Source organism: Salmo salar, chromosome ssa02 (genome assembly GCF_905237065.1).
Source record: "Salmo salar chromosome ssa02, Ssal_v3.1, whole genome shotgun sequence".
NCBI lineage: Eukaryota > Metazoa > Chordata > Actinopteri > Salmoniformes > Salmonidae > Salmo > Salmo salar.
This window is the reverse complement of record NC_059443.1, coordinates 78420186-78437311: the sequence shown is the minus strand read 5'-3', so window position 1 is coordinate 78437311 and position 17126 is coordinate 78420186. Positions and strand designations below refer to the sequence as shown.

The 17126-nt window shown below is 43.6% G+C and overlaps 2 protein-coding genes across 3 annotated transcripts in view; one reads left to right on the top strand and one right to left on the bottom strand.

The window, feature by feature from the left end:
* LOC106593600 (poly(A)-specific ribonuclease PARN) overlaps positions 1-8646 on the top strand; it is a 29994-nt gene extending 21348 nt beyond the window's left edge. The window contains exons 22-26 of one of the 2 annotated variants that reach the window (XM_045710481.1): positions 383-578; positions 3648-3796; positions 4359-4425; positions 4541-4692; positions 7161-8646. In XM_045710481.1, the coding sequence (XP_045566437.1) occupies positions 383-578; positions 3648-3796; positions 4359-4425; positions 4541-4692; positions 7161-7207 (611 nt within the window). In that variant the 3' untranslated portion in view covers positions 7208-8646. The remainder of the gene's footprint in view (positions 1-382; positions 579-3647; positions 3797-4358; positions 4426-4540; positions 4693-7160) is intronic. The other variant, XM_045710487.1, reaches the window with a different exon arrangement.
* A 1301-nt stretch (positions 8647-9947) lies between these two features.
* Positions 9948-15962, bottom strand: LOC106593561 (zinc finger protein 585A). Its single transcript, XM_045710436.1, has 3 exons — positions 15841-15962; positions 14437-15300; positions 9948-13816 (listed from the first exon to the last, which is right to left on the bottom strand). The coding sequence occupies exons 2-3, from the start codon at positions 15034-15036 to the stop codon at positions 11123-11125; spliced, it is 3294 nt and encodes a 1097-aa protein (XP_045566392.1). The 5' UTR covers positions 15037-15300; positions 15841-15962; the 3' UTR covers positions 9948-11122.
* Between the last annotated feature and the right edge of the window lie 1164 nt (positions 15963-17126).

Below are 17126 nucleotides of genomic sequence, written 5' to 3'. Positions count from 1 at the left end.
CTTTAACCAGGGGCCTGACCCTATTCCCCTGCCTTTAACCAGGGGCCTGACCCTGTTCCCCTGCCTTTAACCAGGGGCCTGACCCTGTTCCCCTGCCTTTAACCAGGGGCCTGACCCTGTTCCCCTGCCTTTAACCAGGGGCCTGACCCTGTTCCCCTGCCTTTAACCAGGGGCCTGACCCTGTTCCCCTGCCTTGCCTTTAACCAGAGGTTGATGTGGCTGTACTGCAGGTGTGGTCTCACTCTGTTCCTGTCCATCTCCAAACCCTGGAAACACCAGGTTGACCAACACTGCTCTAGAAAACAACTGAACATTTCACTTCAAATTAGTCAAAGTTTATTTATATTCTGACTGACTCCCATTCTCTCCTCTGTGTGTCTAGCGATTAACACCAGTCGCTATGCAGAGAGCTACCGTATCCAGACGTATGCAGAGTACGTCCAGGGCAGACAGCAGGTCAGGGAGAGCCAGGGCCACTCTACCCAGTCCTGGGATGAGGACGGCTGGGTTAAACCACACTACACCTCCCCCTCTACAGTTGGTGCTGGTCCTACTGGCTACAGCTACGGTCACAGCAGGTACACCTCTTACATAGACACCACTTCATTTCATGGACTTTTAATGGACGTGTCTTGAAAGGCGTCTGTCAATTAAAATGTCCATTTTTTAAATTAAAATAAGTTAACCTCTCTTGGGTATGTGGGACGTTGGGCTGTTGGGACACACTCCCAACAGCCAGTGAAATAGCAGGGCGGCAAATTCAAAACAACAAAAATCTCATAATTCTAATTTCTCAAACATACGACTATTTTACACCATTTTAAAGATGCACTTCTCCTTAATGCAACCACATTGTCCGATTTCAAAAAGGCTTTACAGCGAAAGCAAAACATTAGATTATGTTAGGACACCACCTAAACAAGTAAAGCCACACAGCCATTTTCCTAGCAAGGAGAGGCGTCACAAAAACCAGAAATACAGCTAAAATTAAGCACTAACCTTTGACGATCTTCATCAGATGACACTCATAGGACATCATGTTACACAATAATGCATGTTTTGTTCGATCAAGTTCATATTTATATCCAAAAACAGCATTTTACATTGGCGCGTGATATTCAGAAAATGTTTGCCTCCCAAAACTACCGGTGAATGTGCACATTAATTTACAGAAATACTCATAAACCTTGACAAAATATATAACAATTATTTAAAGAATTGTAGATGCACTACTTCTTAACCTGTTGAGTCTAGGGGGCAGCATTTGCACGTCTGGATAAAAAAAATGTACCCGATTTAATCTGGTTACTAATCCTACCCAGTAACTAGAATATGCATATACTTATTATATATGGATAGAAAACACTCTAAAGTTTCCAAAACTGTTTGAATGGTGTCTGTGAGTATAACAGAACTCATTTGGCAGGCAAAACCCTGAGACATTTTCTGACAGGAAGTGGATACCTGATGTGTTGTATTGACTTTAAACCTATCCCATTGAAAAACACAGGGGTTTAGGAATATTTTGGCACTTCCTATTGCTTCCACTAGATGTCACCAGCCTTTACAAAGTGTTTTGAGTCTTCTGGAGGGAGATCTGACCGAACAAGAGCCATGGAACGATGATGGCCCATTAGACACCTGGCGCTAGTTCATGTTGGGTACCCTCGTTCCAATACGTTATAAAAGAGTATGCATTCGTCCACCTTGAATATTATTCATGTTCTGGTTAAAAAAGGCCCTAATGATTTATGCTATACAACGTTTGACATGTTTGAACGAACGGAAATATATTTTTTCCCCTCGTTCATGACGAGAAGTCCGGCTGATTTACATCATGTGCTAACGAGACGGAGATTTTTGGACATAAATGATGAGCTTTTTTGAACAAAACTACATTCGTTATGGACCTGTGATACCTGGAAGTGACATCTGATGAAGAGAATCAAAGGTAATGGATTATTTACATAGTATTTTCGATTTTAGATCTCCCCAACATGACGTCTAGTCTGTATCGCAACGCGTATTTTTCTGGGCGCAGTGCTCAGATTATTGCAAAGTGTGATTTCCCAGTAAGGTTATTTTTAAATCTGGCAAGTTGATTGCGTTCAAAAGATGTAAATCTATAATTCTTTAAATGACAATATAATATTTTACCAATGTTTTCTAATTTTAATTATTTAATTTGTGACGCTGACTTGACTGCCGGTTATTGGAGGGAAACGATTTCCTCAACATCAATGCCATAGTAAAACGCTGTTTTTGGATATAAATATGAACTTGATAGAACTAAAAATGCATGCATTGTCTAACATAATGTCCTAGGAGTGTCATCTGATGGAGATTGTAAAAGGTTAGTGCATCATTTTAGCTGGTTTTATGGTTTTGGTGACCCTGTCTTTGACTTGACAAAACATTACACACAACTCTTGTAAATGTACTGTCCTAACATACTCTAAATTTATGCTTTCGCCGTAAAACCTTTTTGAAATCGTAAAACGTGGTTAGATTAAGGAGATGTTTATCTTTGAAATGGTGTAACATAGTTGTATTTTTGAAAAATTTGAATTTTGACATTTATTTGGATTCAAATTTGCCGCTCTTGAAATGCACCTGCTGTTGATGGAGTGCACCACGGGTGGCACGCTAGCGTCCCACCTAGCCCCAAGAGGTTAATGCAACCGCTGTCAGATTTCAAAATAACTTTACGGAGAAAGCACATTGTTCAATATTCTGAGTACAGAGCTCAGCCATCAATGCAAGCTATACAGCTACCCGCGAAGTCATGGCATCAACAAAACTCTAAATTAGTGTTATAAATCTTTCCTTCCTTTGCTGATCCTCGGCGGAATGCACTCGCAGGACTCCCACTTCCACAAGAAATGTTCATTTGTTAAATAAAGTCCATTTATGTCCAAATACCTCCATTTTGTTGGCACGTCCAGAACACTATTCCAAAGGCACGATGCGGGCGCGCAAATCAATAGACGAAAAGCTCAAGTTCCGTTACCGTTTGTAGAAACATGTCAAACGATGTTTACAATCAATCCTTAGGGTGTTTTTAACATAAATAATCGATAATATTCCAACCGGACAATAGCGTATTCATTACAGAAGAAAAATAAAAAATGCTAGCCATGCGTGAACGCACATGAAGTAACTACATGACCTCACAGTCCACTGCTTGAACCGGCTGTTATTCCCTCAAAATTCGCCATAGAAGCCTCAAACAAGTTTCTAAAGACTGTTGACATCTAGTGGTAGCCTTAGGAAGTGCATAATGACCCCACAGATACTGTAGTTTCAATAGGCAATGGTTTGAAAGACTACAAGTCTCAGATTTCCCACTTCCTGGTTGGATTTCTCAGGTTTTTGCCTGCCATATGAGTTCTGTTATACTCAGACATCATTCGAACAGTTTTAGAAACTTCAGAGTGTTTTCTATCCAAATCTACTAATAATATGCATATTCTAGTTTCTGGGCCCGAGTAGTAGGCAGTTTAATTTGGGTATGTTTTTCATCCGGCTGTGAAACTACTGCCCCCTACCCAAGAGAGGTTAAGGATGTTCTCCATGGAATCTCTAAGGCAGGTTGATGTTTAAATGTGAAGGCCGGTCTGTGTGTTGTATCTTGTTGTACGTGTCAGGCCGTCATTGGGGAAACGCTGCGTCAGTCCTATCCAGGAGGAGCAGCCTACAGACGGAGAGGCTCAGAGATCACACGCTGACGGATGGAGTGCCTACACGCACTCTCACACACACTCCGACACGGGCAGCAAGAAGATCAGGACCGACGGTAAGGAGACACACACTCCCCTGCTAGAAGACAGACAGTAACTAAGTGTATATATCCACCACCAGAGTACAAACCATGAACAAAATGTTTAAAGGAAAACACTGATCAAGAAACGCCTGTTCTGATCTGGTCTGTGTTGTCGTCTCTAGGGGGGTGGAGATCTGGTCTGTGTTGTCGTCTCTAGGGGGGTGGAGATCTGGTCTGTGTTGTCGTCTCTAGGGGGGTGGAGATCTGGTCTGTGTTGTCGTCTCTAGGGGGGGTGGAGATCTGATCTGGTCTGTGTTGTCGTCTCTAGGGGGGTGGAGATCTGATCTGTGTTGTCGTCTCTAGGGGGGTGTGGAGATCTGATCTGTGTTGTCGTCTCTAGCGGGGTGGAGATCTGGTCTGTGTTGTCGTCTTAGGGGGTGGAGATCTGGTCTGTGTTGTCGTCTCTAGGGGGTGGAGATCTGATGTGTTGTCGTCTCTAGGGGTGAGATTTTTTTCGTCTCTAGGGGGTGGAGATCTGATCTGTGTTGTCGTCTCTAGGGGGGTGTGGAGATCTGATCTGTGTTGTCGTCTCTAGGGGTGTGTGTACGGACGTATGCAGGAGTAGTGGACAGTAGGACGTCAGAAGGCTGGATGAAAACTCAGTAAGTAAAGATGTGCACAGTTGAACATGTAACTCCAGTACTTTTAGTGCTGCCTTAACTACCTGGGTGTTCGTTGAAGGAAGTTATGCCTGTGATTGGTTGCTGTTCCCTGTAGGTCTGGGTCTGATTCGTCGAGCATGAGTCCGATCCAGGAAGAGGTGGGGTCGGAGGCGGTAGACGACGCTAGTGATCCGGCGCTGGGCGAATGGCAACAGCAGCCTTCTACCAATCAGAGCAAGAAGGGCCGCAAGAAGAGGAAGACTGATGGTGAGACGAGTGAGAGAACCATGCGTGTGTTCTGGAAGGCTTGTTTTAATGTGTATTGATCCATCAAATCAAGCTTTATTTCTACAGCACATTTCAGACATGACTGTACACAAACCATGGATTAAAAACACTGAAAATAGAAACTGAAATATTTACTACACAACAAACATAGGTGGATAAAAAAAAACGAATAACAACAACTGAGTGACTAAAGCATCTTAAGGAAATGCAAAGCTACAAATGTGCATTTAAAAAATGTCCACAGTTTTGCCCCCCTCAGGTTCTCTGACAGGCTATTCCAGAGGCTGGGGTATAGTAACTAAAGGCTGTCTCTCCATGCTTCTTGGTCCCCCTCAGGTTCTCTGACAGGCTATTCCAGAGGCTGGGGTATAGTAACTAAAGGCTGTCTCTCCATGCTTCTTGGTCCCCCTCAGGTTCTCTGACAGGCTATTCCAGAGGCTGGGGTATAGTAACTAAAGGCTGTCTCTCCATGCTTCTTGGTCCCCCTCAGGTTCTCTGACAGGCTATTCCAGAGGCTGGGGTATAGTAACTAAAGGCTGTCTCTCCATGCTTCTTGGTCCCCCTCAGGTTCTCTGACAGGCTATTCCAGAGGCTGGGGTATAGTAACTAAAGGCTGCGCCTCCATGCCTCTTGGTCCCCCTCAGGTTCTCTGGTAGACTATTCCAGAGGCTGGGGTATAGTAACTAAAGGCTGTCTCTCCATGCCTCTTGGTCCCCCTCAGGTTCTCTGACAGGCTATTCCAGAGGCTGGGGTATAGTAACTAAAGGCTGTCTCTCCATGCTTCTTGGTCCCCCTCAGGTTCTCTGACAGGCTATTCCAGAGGCTGGGGTATAGTAACTAAAGGCTGTCTCTCCATGCTTCTTGGTCCCCCTCAGGTTCTCTGACAGGCTATTCCAGAGGCTGGGGTATAGTAACTAAAGGCTGTCTCTCCATGCTTCTTGGTCCCCCTCAGGTTCTCTGACAGGCTATTCCAGAGGCTGGGGTATAGTAACTAAAGGCTGCGCCTCCATGCCTCTTGGTCCCCCTCAGGTTCTCTGGTAGACTATTCCAGAGGCTGGGGTATAGTAACTAAAGGCTGTCTCTCCATGCTTCTTGGTCCCCCTCAGGTTCTCTGGCAGGCTATTCCAGAGGCTGGGGTATAGTAACTAAAGGCTGTCTCTCCATGCTTCTTGGTCCCCCTCAGGTTCTCTGACAGGCTATTCCAGAGGCTGGGGTATAGTAACTAAAGGCTACCTCTCCATGCCTCTTGGTCCCCCTCAGGTTCTCTGACTGACTATTCCAGAGGCTGGGGGTATAGTAACTAAAGGCTGTCTCTCCATGCCTCTTGGTCCCCCTCAGGTTCTCTGGCAGGCTATTCCAGAGGCTGGGGGTATAGTAACTAAAGGCTGTCTCTCCATGCCTCTTGGTCCCCCTCAGGTTCTCTGGCAGGCTATTCCAGAGGCTGGGGGTATAGTAACTAAAGGCTGTCTCTCCATGCCTCTTGGTCCCCCTCAGGTTCTCTGACAGGCTATTCCAGAGGCTGGGGGTATAGTAACTAAAGGCTGTCTCTCCATGCCTCTTGGTCCCCCTCAGGTTCTCTGACAGGCTATTCCAGAGGCTGGGGGTATAGTAACTAAAGGCTGTCTCTCCATGCCTCTTGGTCCCCCTCAGGTTCTCTGGCAGGCTATTCCAGAGGCTGGGGTATAGTAACTAAAGGCTGTCTCTCCATGCTTCTTGGTCCCCCTCAGGTTCTCTGGCAGGCTATTCCAGAGGCTGGGGGTATAGTAACTAAAGGCTGTCTCTCCATGCCTCTTGGTCTGAGGCGTTGGGAGAGTTAAAAGGCCAGAGGACCTGAGGGACCTACTGGGTACATCACTTAAAAGCATGTCTGACATGTATTGATTGACGTGCACAATCATGGATTGATTTAAAAACCAATAGAAGGATGTTAACATGAATTGTAAAACTCGCAGCCAGTCCAGAGACCTTAAAACCGGTGTGTTGTGTTCTCTGTCTGGTCGCGTTGCAGCGTTCCGTATGTTTTGCAGTTGACCAATGGCTTTCTTGGGTAGACCAGACAGGAGAGCATTACAGTAGTCAAGCCTGCTTGTAATAAAAGCATGGATGAGTCTCTCTGTATCAATGTTCTTTTATTGCTGGTGAACTAAAATGTGCGGCCAGATTCTCTGGGTTTCGGCTCCAGCAATAAGAACCTCGGTCTTGTCTTGATGTAGCTGGAGGAAGTTGAACCATCCAAGTATTTAAATCTCTAATAGTCTAATTGATCTGTGGAGCTAACATCCTCTGGTGCCAGACCCTGATAGTTGGCTGTGCTTTTGCTCTCTGCTTCTCTGGATTGGAACAGTTGTCCGTAGCACTGTCACCAGTACAACAACACACCAGTGGTGTACCTCAGGTTGACTGACTGGGACTGTCTCTCTGTATCTCTCATCTTTCCCTCCCTCTAGGTGCAGAGACGACGTCTTCTCTGTTCGACGTTCCTGAGGTCTGGTAGCGATGGAACCGAGCCCCTGGCTCCTTACCACCTTGGTTCCTACTTCGTACCCCTGGCTACTTGACTCCTACCCCCTAGGACCGGGTTTGGAACTAGGCCTGAAATTTCAACCAGCTGCACTTATCTGACTGGCTGAGAGAAATGTCTTAAAGCCATAAATCATGGTAGGAGTCCTCGGCATGTGGTATAGCAGGATATTCCTTAGGAAAGATTAATCAGTCTTAAATGGCTCCCTATTCCCGATATAGTGCACTACTTTTAACCATGGTCAATAGGGCTCTGGTTCAAAGTAGTGCACTATGGATTGAAATAGGGTGCTATTTGGGACATTTTCAATCTTTTTTTCACTGTCTCTATTTTGCTCGCACTGTTTTTCAAGTCTGATTTATTGATTGCTAAATCCTGTGTCGTGATGGATTAGGTAGTTACCACTGCATGTTGTGGTGCTACTGACACCTGTTCAATACAGTGAGAGAACTCACACCCAGGCTTAGTTCTAATCACCTAACCCATCAGGTTCTGAAATGGCAGCCTAATCTCTGTTCCACTACTCTTAACTAGGGTCTATAGCGCTCTGGTCAAAACTAGTGCTCTATATAGGGGATGGGGGCCATTTGGTACACAGCCAGGGTCTGTGTTCCATGAGGATCGACGTTACAGAATATTCATCTAGAAATAAACTATCTAGATTGATGTGCTTCTTTGTTCTATAGAAGAGGGAATCGTGTCCTTCATCTGGTGTGTATTTTCAACGTTGTATCATCCTGAACACCAGGCTAGTTGTTCTACGACCACCTAGTTTGTCACCGAGTCTGAAATGTTTCCCCTCACTGTGTCTGTTACCGGTGCCAAACCGGTTTAGTTTTAACCGTGAAAATGTTGCCTCCGTGTCCCGTTCATAGTGAACCATTTAAGTGTCTCTTAAACCCCCCGCCCCCCCCAATGCCACTTGACTGATTCTAGTGTAATACTGTCCTGGTGCGGTAATAATATTTTAAATGTAGTTTAACTTCCTTTTTAAAAAAAAAATATGTATAACGTTAAAGCCCCTCCCCTCTAATTTTATAGATCCTGCTAGAACCTTCTCCAAGGGTGTATCCTAAATGTCTCCCTGTATAGTGCAGTGTACTAGAAAGGGAATAGGGAGCCATTTTGTGATACAACAAGAGATGTGGTTTTTGGCGTGGTTGGTCTTTTCCCTACAACAGACGGTCTAGTGGCATTACTTTTGTATGGAAGACATTTTTGTGGCGTTTAAATGTCTTTATTTTTGCTGTCTTACTTTCCCCTCATTGTAACTCCTCCCCTGCAACTGTGTCAAATATTGTATCAATGCAAAATGTGTCAACGTTAAGAATACGTATGCTGTTTTTGTATGAAAAATGTTAAAACAAATATTTCCTTATGAACAGGAACAATTAAAGAACGTTTCTTAGTAATCCAGTGTTTCACTGTGTTCCTTTTTCATCTATTAGAACTGTTCTATATCCATGGCAACGTTACATCTCAGCCGTCGGTGTAGGATCTATTTAGTACTGTTCTATATCCATGGCAACGTTACATCTCAGCCGTCGGTGTAGGATCTATTTAGTACTGTTGTATATCCATGGCAACGTTACATCTCAGCCGTCGGTGTAGGATCTATTTAGTACTGTTGTATATCCATGGCAACGTTACATCTCAGCCGTCGGTGTAGGATCTATTTAGTACTGTTCTATATCCATGGCAACGTTACATCTCAGCCGTCGGTGTAGGATCTATTTAGTACTGTTCTATATCCATGGCAACGTTACATCTCAGCCGTCGGTGTAGGATCTATTTAGTACTGTTCTATATCCATGGCAACGTTACATCTCAGCCGTCGGTGTAGGATCTATTTAGTACTGTTCTATATCCATGGCAACGTTACATCTCAGCCGTCGGTGTAGGATCTATTTAGTACTGTTCTATATCCATGGCAACGTTACATCTCAGCCGTCGGTGTAGGATCTATTTAGTACTGTTCTATATCCATGGCAACGTTACATCTCAGCCGTCGGTGTAGGATCTATTTAGTACTGTTGTATATCCATGGCAACGTTACATCTCAGCCGTCGGTGTAGGATCTATTTAGTACTGTTCTATATCCATGGCAACGTTACATCTCAGCCGTCGGTGTAGGATCTATTTAGTACTGTTCTATATCCATGGCAACGTTACATCTCAGCCGTCGGTGTAGGATCTATTTAGTACTGTTCTATATCCATGGCAACGTTACATCTCAGCCGTTGGTGTAGGTGTTTTCTTCGGTTTTTGTGCATTTCTTTTCAACACAAACATGTATAGACAGATCCACATCTTAACAAATATAATCAAACCTTAAGGTATCATGTGTTTTTATTAGAAATGAGCTCCGATCAGTTTATCCTTCAATTTCTAAAAGTGGAAGATTTTTCTAAATGTCTGTCAGTTTGCCTGTGAAGTGCCAACCCTGGTCATTGATATGATGGCGCAGACCAGATCACAATTTAAATGTTTCTTACGTCCCTGCCAATGAAGGCACCCAACTGCCCGGCACTGAAGGCTAGAAAGCCAGTACCAATTATATCTGGATAATGTTAGTCAAAATTACATGTATGTAATTATCTAACTGCACCTCCAATTAATTCCACTTCATGTCCATATTGATAATCTCTAAATCTGCTGTAAAACTCTCCACTGACCAGACAGTCAAAACTGAAGACAAGAACTACAACAGAACTCAGTTCAAACACGTTTACTGTCACGGTTTCCAAGTTTTTCCATAGACTCAAACAGCCTTTGAAACACACATTCTTCAATATCATCTGCCAAAGTATATTCTTAGGCCTAGATTCAATGAGATTAACCGGCATAGCGGACGTTTTGGTGGCGTCTGAGGGGGAACTGCTGGAGCTGTCGACTATACATAGAAAGAATACACTCAGATTTAAAAATCATTCAACTGGCTGTAGATTACATCACATTCCAGTGTTCCAACTTCTAAACAATTGGATTTCTGTTAATGCGACTGTGGAGCCGATTGCAATGTCCGCTTTGGGTATAAAGCCAGGAGGATGGATTTGACAGCTCTAACGCAGTTCTACCTCCCACATCACTGAAACGGATCTGATCGAATAGAGCCCTAAAAATGTAAAACAAAAAATGACTTGCTATACACAACTGTGAAACGTCAATATACTATAAGTTCATTGAGTCTCTTAGGTAGAGGGGCACTTGTTTTTAATTGTCTTGTTTCTTGGTAACTAAAGAGTTGTGGAAATGTTATCTTGAAGGACAAACAGTCAATCAATGAATGGATCCATTTTAAATCCAATGGCTGTAAACGGTAGCTGTGTAAAATGCTATGGGCAGCTTTCTGTTGCCATGTCTATGAATTTGAGGTTGTTTTCTCATCCTTTAGCTTGTTTACACCAAAGATGGAGTGTTGATCTCGTCGTCTTGGTGTTTCCAGACTCCCGACCAAATGATCTCCTCACGCTCTTGGTGCAATTACTTTTTTCTTCAATAATATATATTATGTTATATAATTGGGCAAAGTCTCAATACAACATGCAACGAAACAAAATGTCTCCTAATTAAAGCAGAATTGTCAGACTGAAGGTTAACATACTGTGAAGAGGAAAAAGCCTGGAGAACTGCTGGCCAAAACAATAAGACAACACAATCATATCTGCCCTGTTTTAATGAGGTCCTGGTCTCATCTGACTGGGGGTCAATACTGAAGTCCTGTCTGAGTCTTTATAATGAGGTCTGAGTCTTGGTCTGTCCTGTCTTTGTGAGTTTTGGTCTGAGTCTTTATAAAGAGGTCCAGTCTTGTCTGAGTCTTTATAAAGAGGTCTGAGTCTTGGTTTGAGCCTTGGTCTGTCCTGTCTTTGTGAGTTTTGGTCTGAGTCTTTATAAAGAGGTCCAGTCTTGGTCTTGGTCAGAGTCTGAGTCAGTATTAGAGTGTTGCGGGTCTTGACTCCATCGCTGCAGTATACCGGACCAATAGGGGGCGCTGTCTCTCCGGTGTGTCTTCTGGTGATTCGTAAGAGCTCTTTTCTCTGAAAAACACTTGCCACAGTCAGGGCATTGGTACGGCTTTGCTCGAGGGCTCCGGTCTTGACTCAATCTCTGTTTTTTACCAGGCAAAGAGAAAGCAGAGTTGTGTGCCCCTGACCCGTGTGTGTTGCTGTGTGTCTCTGTCCCGTGTGTGTCACGCAGGTGTTTTTTCATGGCTTTCTTTTCAGTGAAACGCTTCCCGCAGTCGGGGCACTGGTACGGTTTCTCTCCGGTGTGCGTTAGTATGTGTGTTTTCAGCGTATTTGACTGAGAGAAACTCTTGTCGCAGTAAGTGCAGTGGTACGGTTTCTCACCTGAGTGTATTAGGCGGTGCCGTATTAAAGATGCACCATGCGAGAACTTCATATCGCAGACGGAGCATTGGAAAGGTTTATCTCCCGTATGCACCGTCTGGTGGCGTTTCATGTAAGACTTCTCAGTGAAGCGTTTGTCGCAATGGGAGCATTGGTAAGGCTTCTCTCCTGTGTGCTTTCTCTCATGGATTACCAATCTATGCTTTGAATTGAATTCCTGGCCGCAAGTAAGGCAGAGGAACGGATTCTTCTCTCTTACTTGCTCGTTTGTTTTCTGATGCTTGGTTCTCTGATGATTTGACAAGGCCTGAAGCACCCTGAAGGTCTTCCCGCAGTCGGGGCAGAGGTGCTGTTTCTCCTCGTGGGTCACCACATGTTTCTTCAGCGCTCCAGATTCCATGAAACCTTTTCCACAGACAGAACAGACGTGTGGCTTCGCTACTTGCTCTCCGTGCTGCGTTTTCTGATGTCTTCTCAAAGCTGAGTGGAAGCCAAAGCTCTTGCCGCAGTCGGCGCAGAGGTGAGGTTTCTCTCCAGTGTGGGTCCGCAGGTGAGTCTCTAACCCTGCCTTAGAAGCCAGCCTCTTCCCACAGTGAGGGCATGGCTCAGAGACCTGTGTTTTACCTACCTTCTCTCCTTTATGTCTTCTAACATGTGTTCTAAGATTTGAAGAGTCGTTAAATTGCTTCCCGCAAAGGGGGCAAATGAAGGGTTTCTCCCCAGTGTGCATACGAAGGTGCCTTTGATAACTACTTGAGTGAGAGAAGCGTTTGTGGCATTGGGAGCAGCGAAATGGTTTCTCTCCGGTATGCGTCCTCTGGTGGCTTGTCAGCCGTTCCTTTGTTGGGAAATGGCGCTTGCATTCAGGGCATTGGAATTGGTCTCTGTTTAAACGATGCAATTTGGAATGATTTGTTAAGGTAAATAAGGATGCAAAAGTCTTTCCACAATCAGAGCAGAGGTGAGGTTTCTCTTCCGAATGGATGGCTTGATGTTTTTTTAAGTATCCAGAATCTCTAAAGCCTTTCCCACAGACAGAGCACATGTGGGGCTTTGCACTACCTGCTGCGTGAAGTGCCTGATGTCTTTTCAGAGACGACTGAAAAGAGAAACTCTTCCCACAGTCAGCACAGAGATGAGGTTTCTCTCCAGTGTGTGTTCTTTGATGGGACCTCATGGCTCCTGGTTGATTAAAGACTTTACCACACACTGAACATTCGTGCCGTTTCACTCCTCCGTGCTCTGAATGACTAAGTTTCTGATGTTTGGTCAAGGAGGGACGGAAAGCAAAGCTCTTTCCACAGTCAGGGCAGACGTGAGATTTCTCTACAGTGTGGGTCTTCAGGTGAATCTTTAGTCTTGTCTTGGTTGACAACTTCTTCCCACAGTGAGAACATGGATGAAGGACTGGCTTCTTTACTGTCTCCTCCTGTTCTGAAGAACCAACATTGTTCTCAGAAGGTTTCTCTTTGGAATGTTCTCCGGAGTGAGTTCTTTTTATGTGTTTCTTCAAGTTTCCTGGATCATTAAAAGGCTTGCCACAACGAGGGCAAATGTATGGTTTCTCCCCAGTATGAGTTCTCAGATGCCTCTTAAAGCTAGACAATTCATTGAATCCCTTCCCGCAGTCAGAGCACTGGTGAGGTTTCTCTCCTGTGTGGGTTACCAGGTGCTCCTCCAAAGCCTTCTTTGTGGGAAACTTCTCCCCACAGTGAGGACACGGTTCACGGTAGAGCCTCTCCACACCCAACTTCTCTCCTGGGTGAGCTCTCCTGATGTGTTTCTTCAAGTTTCCTGGATCATTGAAACCTTTCTTACAACGAGGGCAAACATATGGTTTCTCTCCAGTGTGAGTTAGCAGATGTCTCCTAAGACTGGAATGTGTACTGAATGTCTTTCCGCATTCAGAGCATGTGGTTTCAGAAACATGACATGTCTCTCCAGTATGGGTTTTCAGATGCCTGGTAAGGCTGGAAAATGTACTGAATACTTTTCCACAGTCAGCGCATATATTTTTCTGTTTCTCTCCAGTGTGAGTTAGCAGATGTCGCTCCAGAATGTCTTTTGTGGCAAGACTCTTCCCACACTGAGCACAGGAGTGGGTTTTCTTGCAGGTTTTCTGCCCCAGTGGTTTCCTGCAGTCCATCAACTGCACAGACACCCTCTTCAGACCCCAAATTAAGGCGCTACCGGGAGAGGCACGACAAAGGGTCTTCGGTGGGCGACGCTTGTCCTAGAAATCACAAAAAAAGAGACTTAATTAATCAGGATGGGAAACCCTCTCCTACCTGACAAAGAACTTTGAAGTCTTTCAACTCCTCTCATCCTCCATTACTCAACCTCCTCCTTCTCAATAAAGGAGAAAGTCTAAGAGGAAGATCATCCGATATTCTCCCAAAGCCTTGTATAAGTTGTTGAGGAATCAATGAAAGCATTGAGAAACAAACTAAATACTCACTTTCTGACTGGGAAAATAAATACTCACTTTTTGACTGGGAATTAAATACTCACTTTTTGTCTGGGAATTAAATACTCACTTTTTGTCTGGGAATTAAATACTCACTTTTTGTCTGGGAATTAAATACTCACTTTTTGACTGGGAATTAAATACTCACTTTTTGACTGGGAATTAAATATTCACTTTTCGACTTGAAAATAAATACTCACTTTTTGACAGGGAAATAAATGCTCACTTTCTGACAGGGAAATAAATACTCACTTTCTGACTGGGAAAATAAATACTCACTTTTTGACTGGGAATTAAATACTCACTTTTTGACCGGAAAAATAAATACTAACTTTTTGCCCGGGAAAATAAATACTCACTTTTCGACTGGGAAAATAAATATTCACCTTCTGCTCTGGTGTGTGCTTCTTTGGAGATAACTCCACCTCCAGCCCATCGCTAACCATCCAATCCCTGACCTCCCTGTCCAATTCTTCATCGCAGTCTGCAGTATCACAATCATCGGACTGGCTGGGACTCATGGACTCCGCCTCTAGCCCATTGCTAGGCAACCAATCCGTGTCCCCTGCGTCACAGTCTGCAGCGTCATCATCATCAGATTGGCTGGGACTCATGGGTTCCACCTCCAACCTGTTGCTAGGTAATCCAGACCCTCCCTCTCCATTCCATTCTTCATCGCAGTCTACAGGATCATCTTCATCGGCTTTGCTGGGGCTCACGGGTGCACCACTGGAATCCTCCTGTATCCTCCTGATCTCCTCCTTCAGTTGGACTAACCAAGATATTCCCTGCTCCTCTGATTTCATTGAATCCGTATTGTCCCACATTTCCTCCATGATTTTACGCCGCAACGACCGGTGATCCATTGCTTTAACTTCAGGTCCATCATGTCCATGATGTTCACAAAGGGAGCGTAAATTGTCCTCAGTCAAATTCCATAAACTCTTTTCGATTTCATCCATCAACGTTCCCTTCTTTTGACTCATATTGTCTGTTGATTTAGAATGATTCTTGGTAAAAACAGCAATAATAACACCTAGTTATTGAATGGAGCTGTCACAAGTTTGATGTATCTCTCCTCCCACTGGGCACAGGCGTCAATTCAAGGTCTATTCCATGTTGGTTCAAAGTAATTGAATTAAAATGATGTGAAAACAACGCCAATTCAATCAGTGTGTGCCAAGTGGGCTGCGTTTATTCACAAGTCTTCTAGAACTGGAGTCTCATAACACCAGATCTTGTATGGTCACCTGTGTACATAGGAGGATATGGAGTGAAACAAAAACTGTTTGTACCATTCAATATCTACATGTATAGTCCGATTCTATTTTTGTCAAGTGTGTCAAATTTCTCCACTTGTCAAACCTTTTGTATAATGAATGTGTATTTTTAGTTAATAGAACAATATCAGTGACACATTTATTTACCGATTTAATAACATTTCAACGTTCCCATGAGGGATTTTATTTTGAAGGATCCAACCCGGAAGCATAATTCCGCTAGCTAACAAGCTAAGAAAAGAGGAACAGAAAGTACAACAGTAACTATTGATTATACACATCTACAATCGATATGCATGTAGCTACCAGTCAGCAGAAACAATAATTGTATTATTATATCGACTCAATTTGAGCACAGCTTCAAATTAGTTAGCAGGAGCAATTAGCTAGCTAGCTACCAAGCTGCAGAGCAGGTAGCTAGCCTAGCTAACGGTTATGCAAACCTATCAACTAATTACAACGTTTAGACGACCTTTATGACTGCTGGTAGATACCTGATACTTAACTTACCAGTTCGATTTAAGAAAAAATATTTCCCTGTATTTAGCAGTGTACTATTAGCTAGCTAGCTTTTCAAACGCGACCTGTTCACGTTCGAGGAGAAAAGAAACAAAGGGGCGGGGCCAACAGAAAGTACGGAAGCTGAGAAAGGACATGAGAGGAGAGCAGTGGTTCTCAACCAGGGGTACTAGGACCCCTGGGGGTACTCGGCCCATCCACAGGGGGTACTTGAGAAGATTCATGAGACCATAGGCTTTCTGTTAAAATGCAGAACAAAATTCAGTTGGTGGTACAGTAACCGAAAAAGGTTGGGAACCACTGGCATAATGAGTGAGAGCCTTCCCTGTAGCTCAGTTGGTAGAGCATGGTGTTTGCAACGCCAGGGTTGTGGGTTCGATTCCCACGGGGGGCCAGCACAGAAAAAAAAATGTATGAAATGTATGCATTCACTACTGTAAGTCGCTCTGGATAAGAGCGTCTACTAAATGACTAAAATGTAAAAATGTAAATGTAAGGTTAGAGATGAGAACTAATGAAGATATCCTCATTGAGGACGTGGATACACTTTATATTGCATCATAGCTGAATAAAAAAGTAACATTACTCAATATATGCACAAATTAATTAACGTGTTTTTATTAACCCCTTGCCTACGTAATGACACAGCACAGTGACAGAGAGGAGTGTTCATTGAGTTTCCTGATGATTTTCACTAGTTTGTTTACAATGGTTATGATTGAGGAGTTTGCCAAAACCGGCAGATGAATGCAAACTTTAACGGTTCAATCTGCGATTGGTCCATCCATTTTTGGACTAATTAATTCTACATACCCATTGATCCTTGAAGAAAATAACCTATAAATACCTCATGAGCTTTAGCTCAACTGTCATACCCTATCAAAACCCCAAATACACTTCTTGTTTTACTCTATTGTTTGTAAACAAACAAACACTGTATAGCCTCAAAACATTATTAAAACTATTATTTTGATATCATGAATGGTGAGTTCTTGCATCTATAGCTATGTCTATGAATTTGACAGTGGCTACATTTCTCCAAACCTTATCCCTCAGCTTTTTACCATAACAATGACAGGGTGACCACTTTGTTATTGTTTGAACTGCAGATTGCCCTGTAGCCCTTTCCTGCAGTCAAATTACTTAGTGGCCTCATGCGTGAAATGTTATTCATATTTTTCATAATTAATAAATATTTATATATTTTTTTTAAGCAGCAGAAAATCTGGTGTTTTTATGTCAAACGCATTTGTTATATTTCAGTCTTCTGTGATGTA

What these genes read in the sequence shown, in the direction of transcription:
- LOC106593561 (XM_045710436.1), bottom strand. Translation starts at nt 15,036, where the DNA reads ATGAGTCAAAAGAAGGGAACGTTGATGGATGAAATCGAAAAGAGTTTA. An exon ending in AGCACACACCAGAGCAGAAG is followed by an intron (nt 13,817 to 14,436) that starts GTGAATATTTAT and finishes TGTGATTTCTAG; the next exon opens with GACAAGCGTCGCCCACCGAA.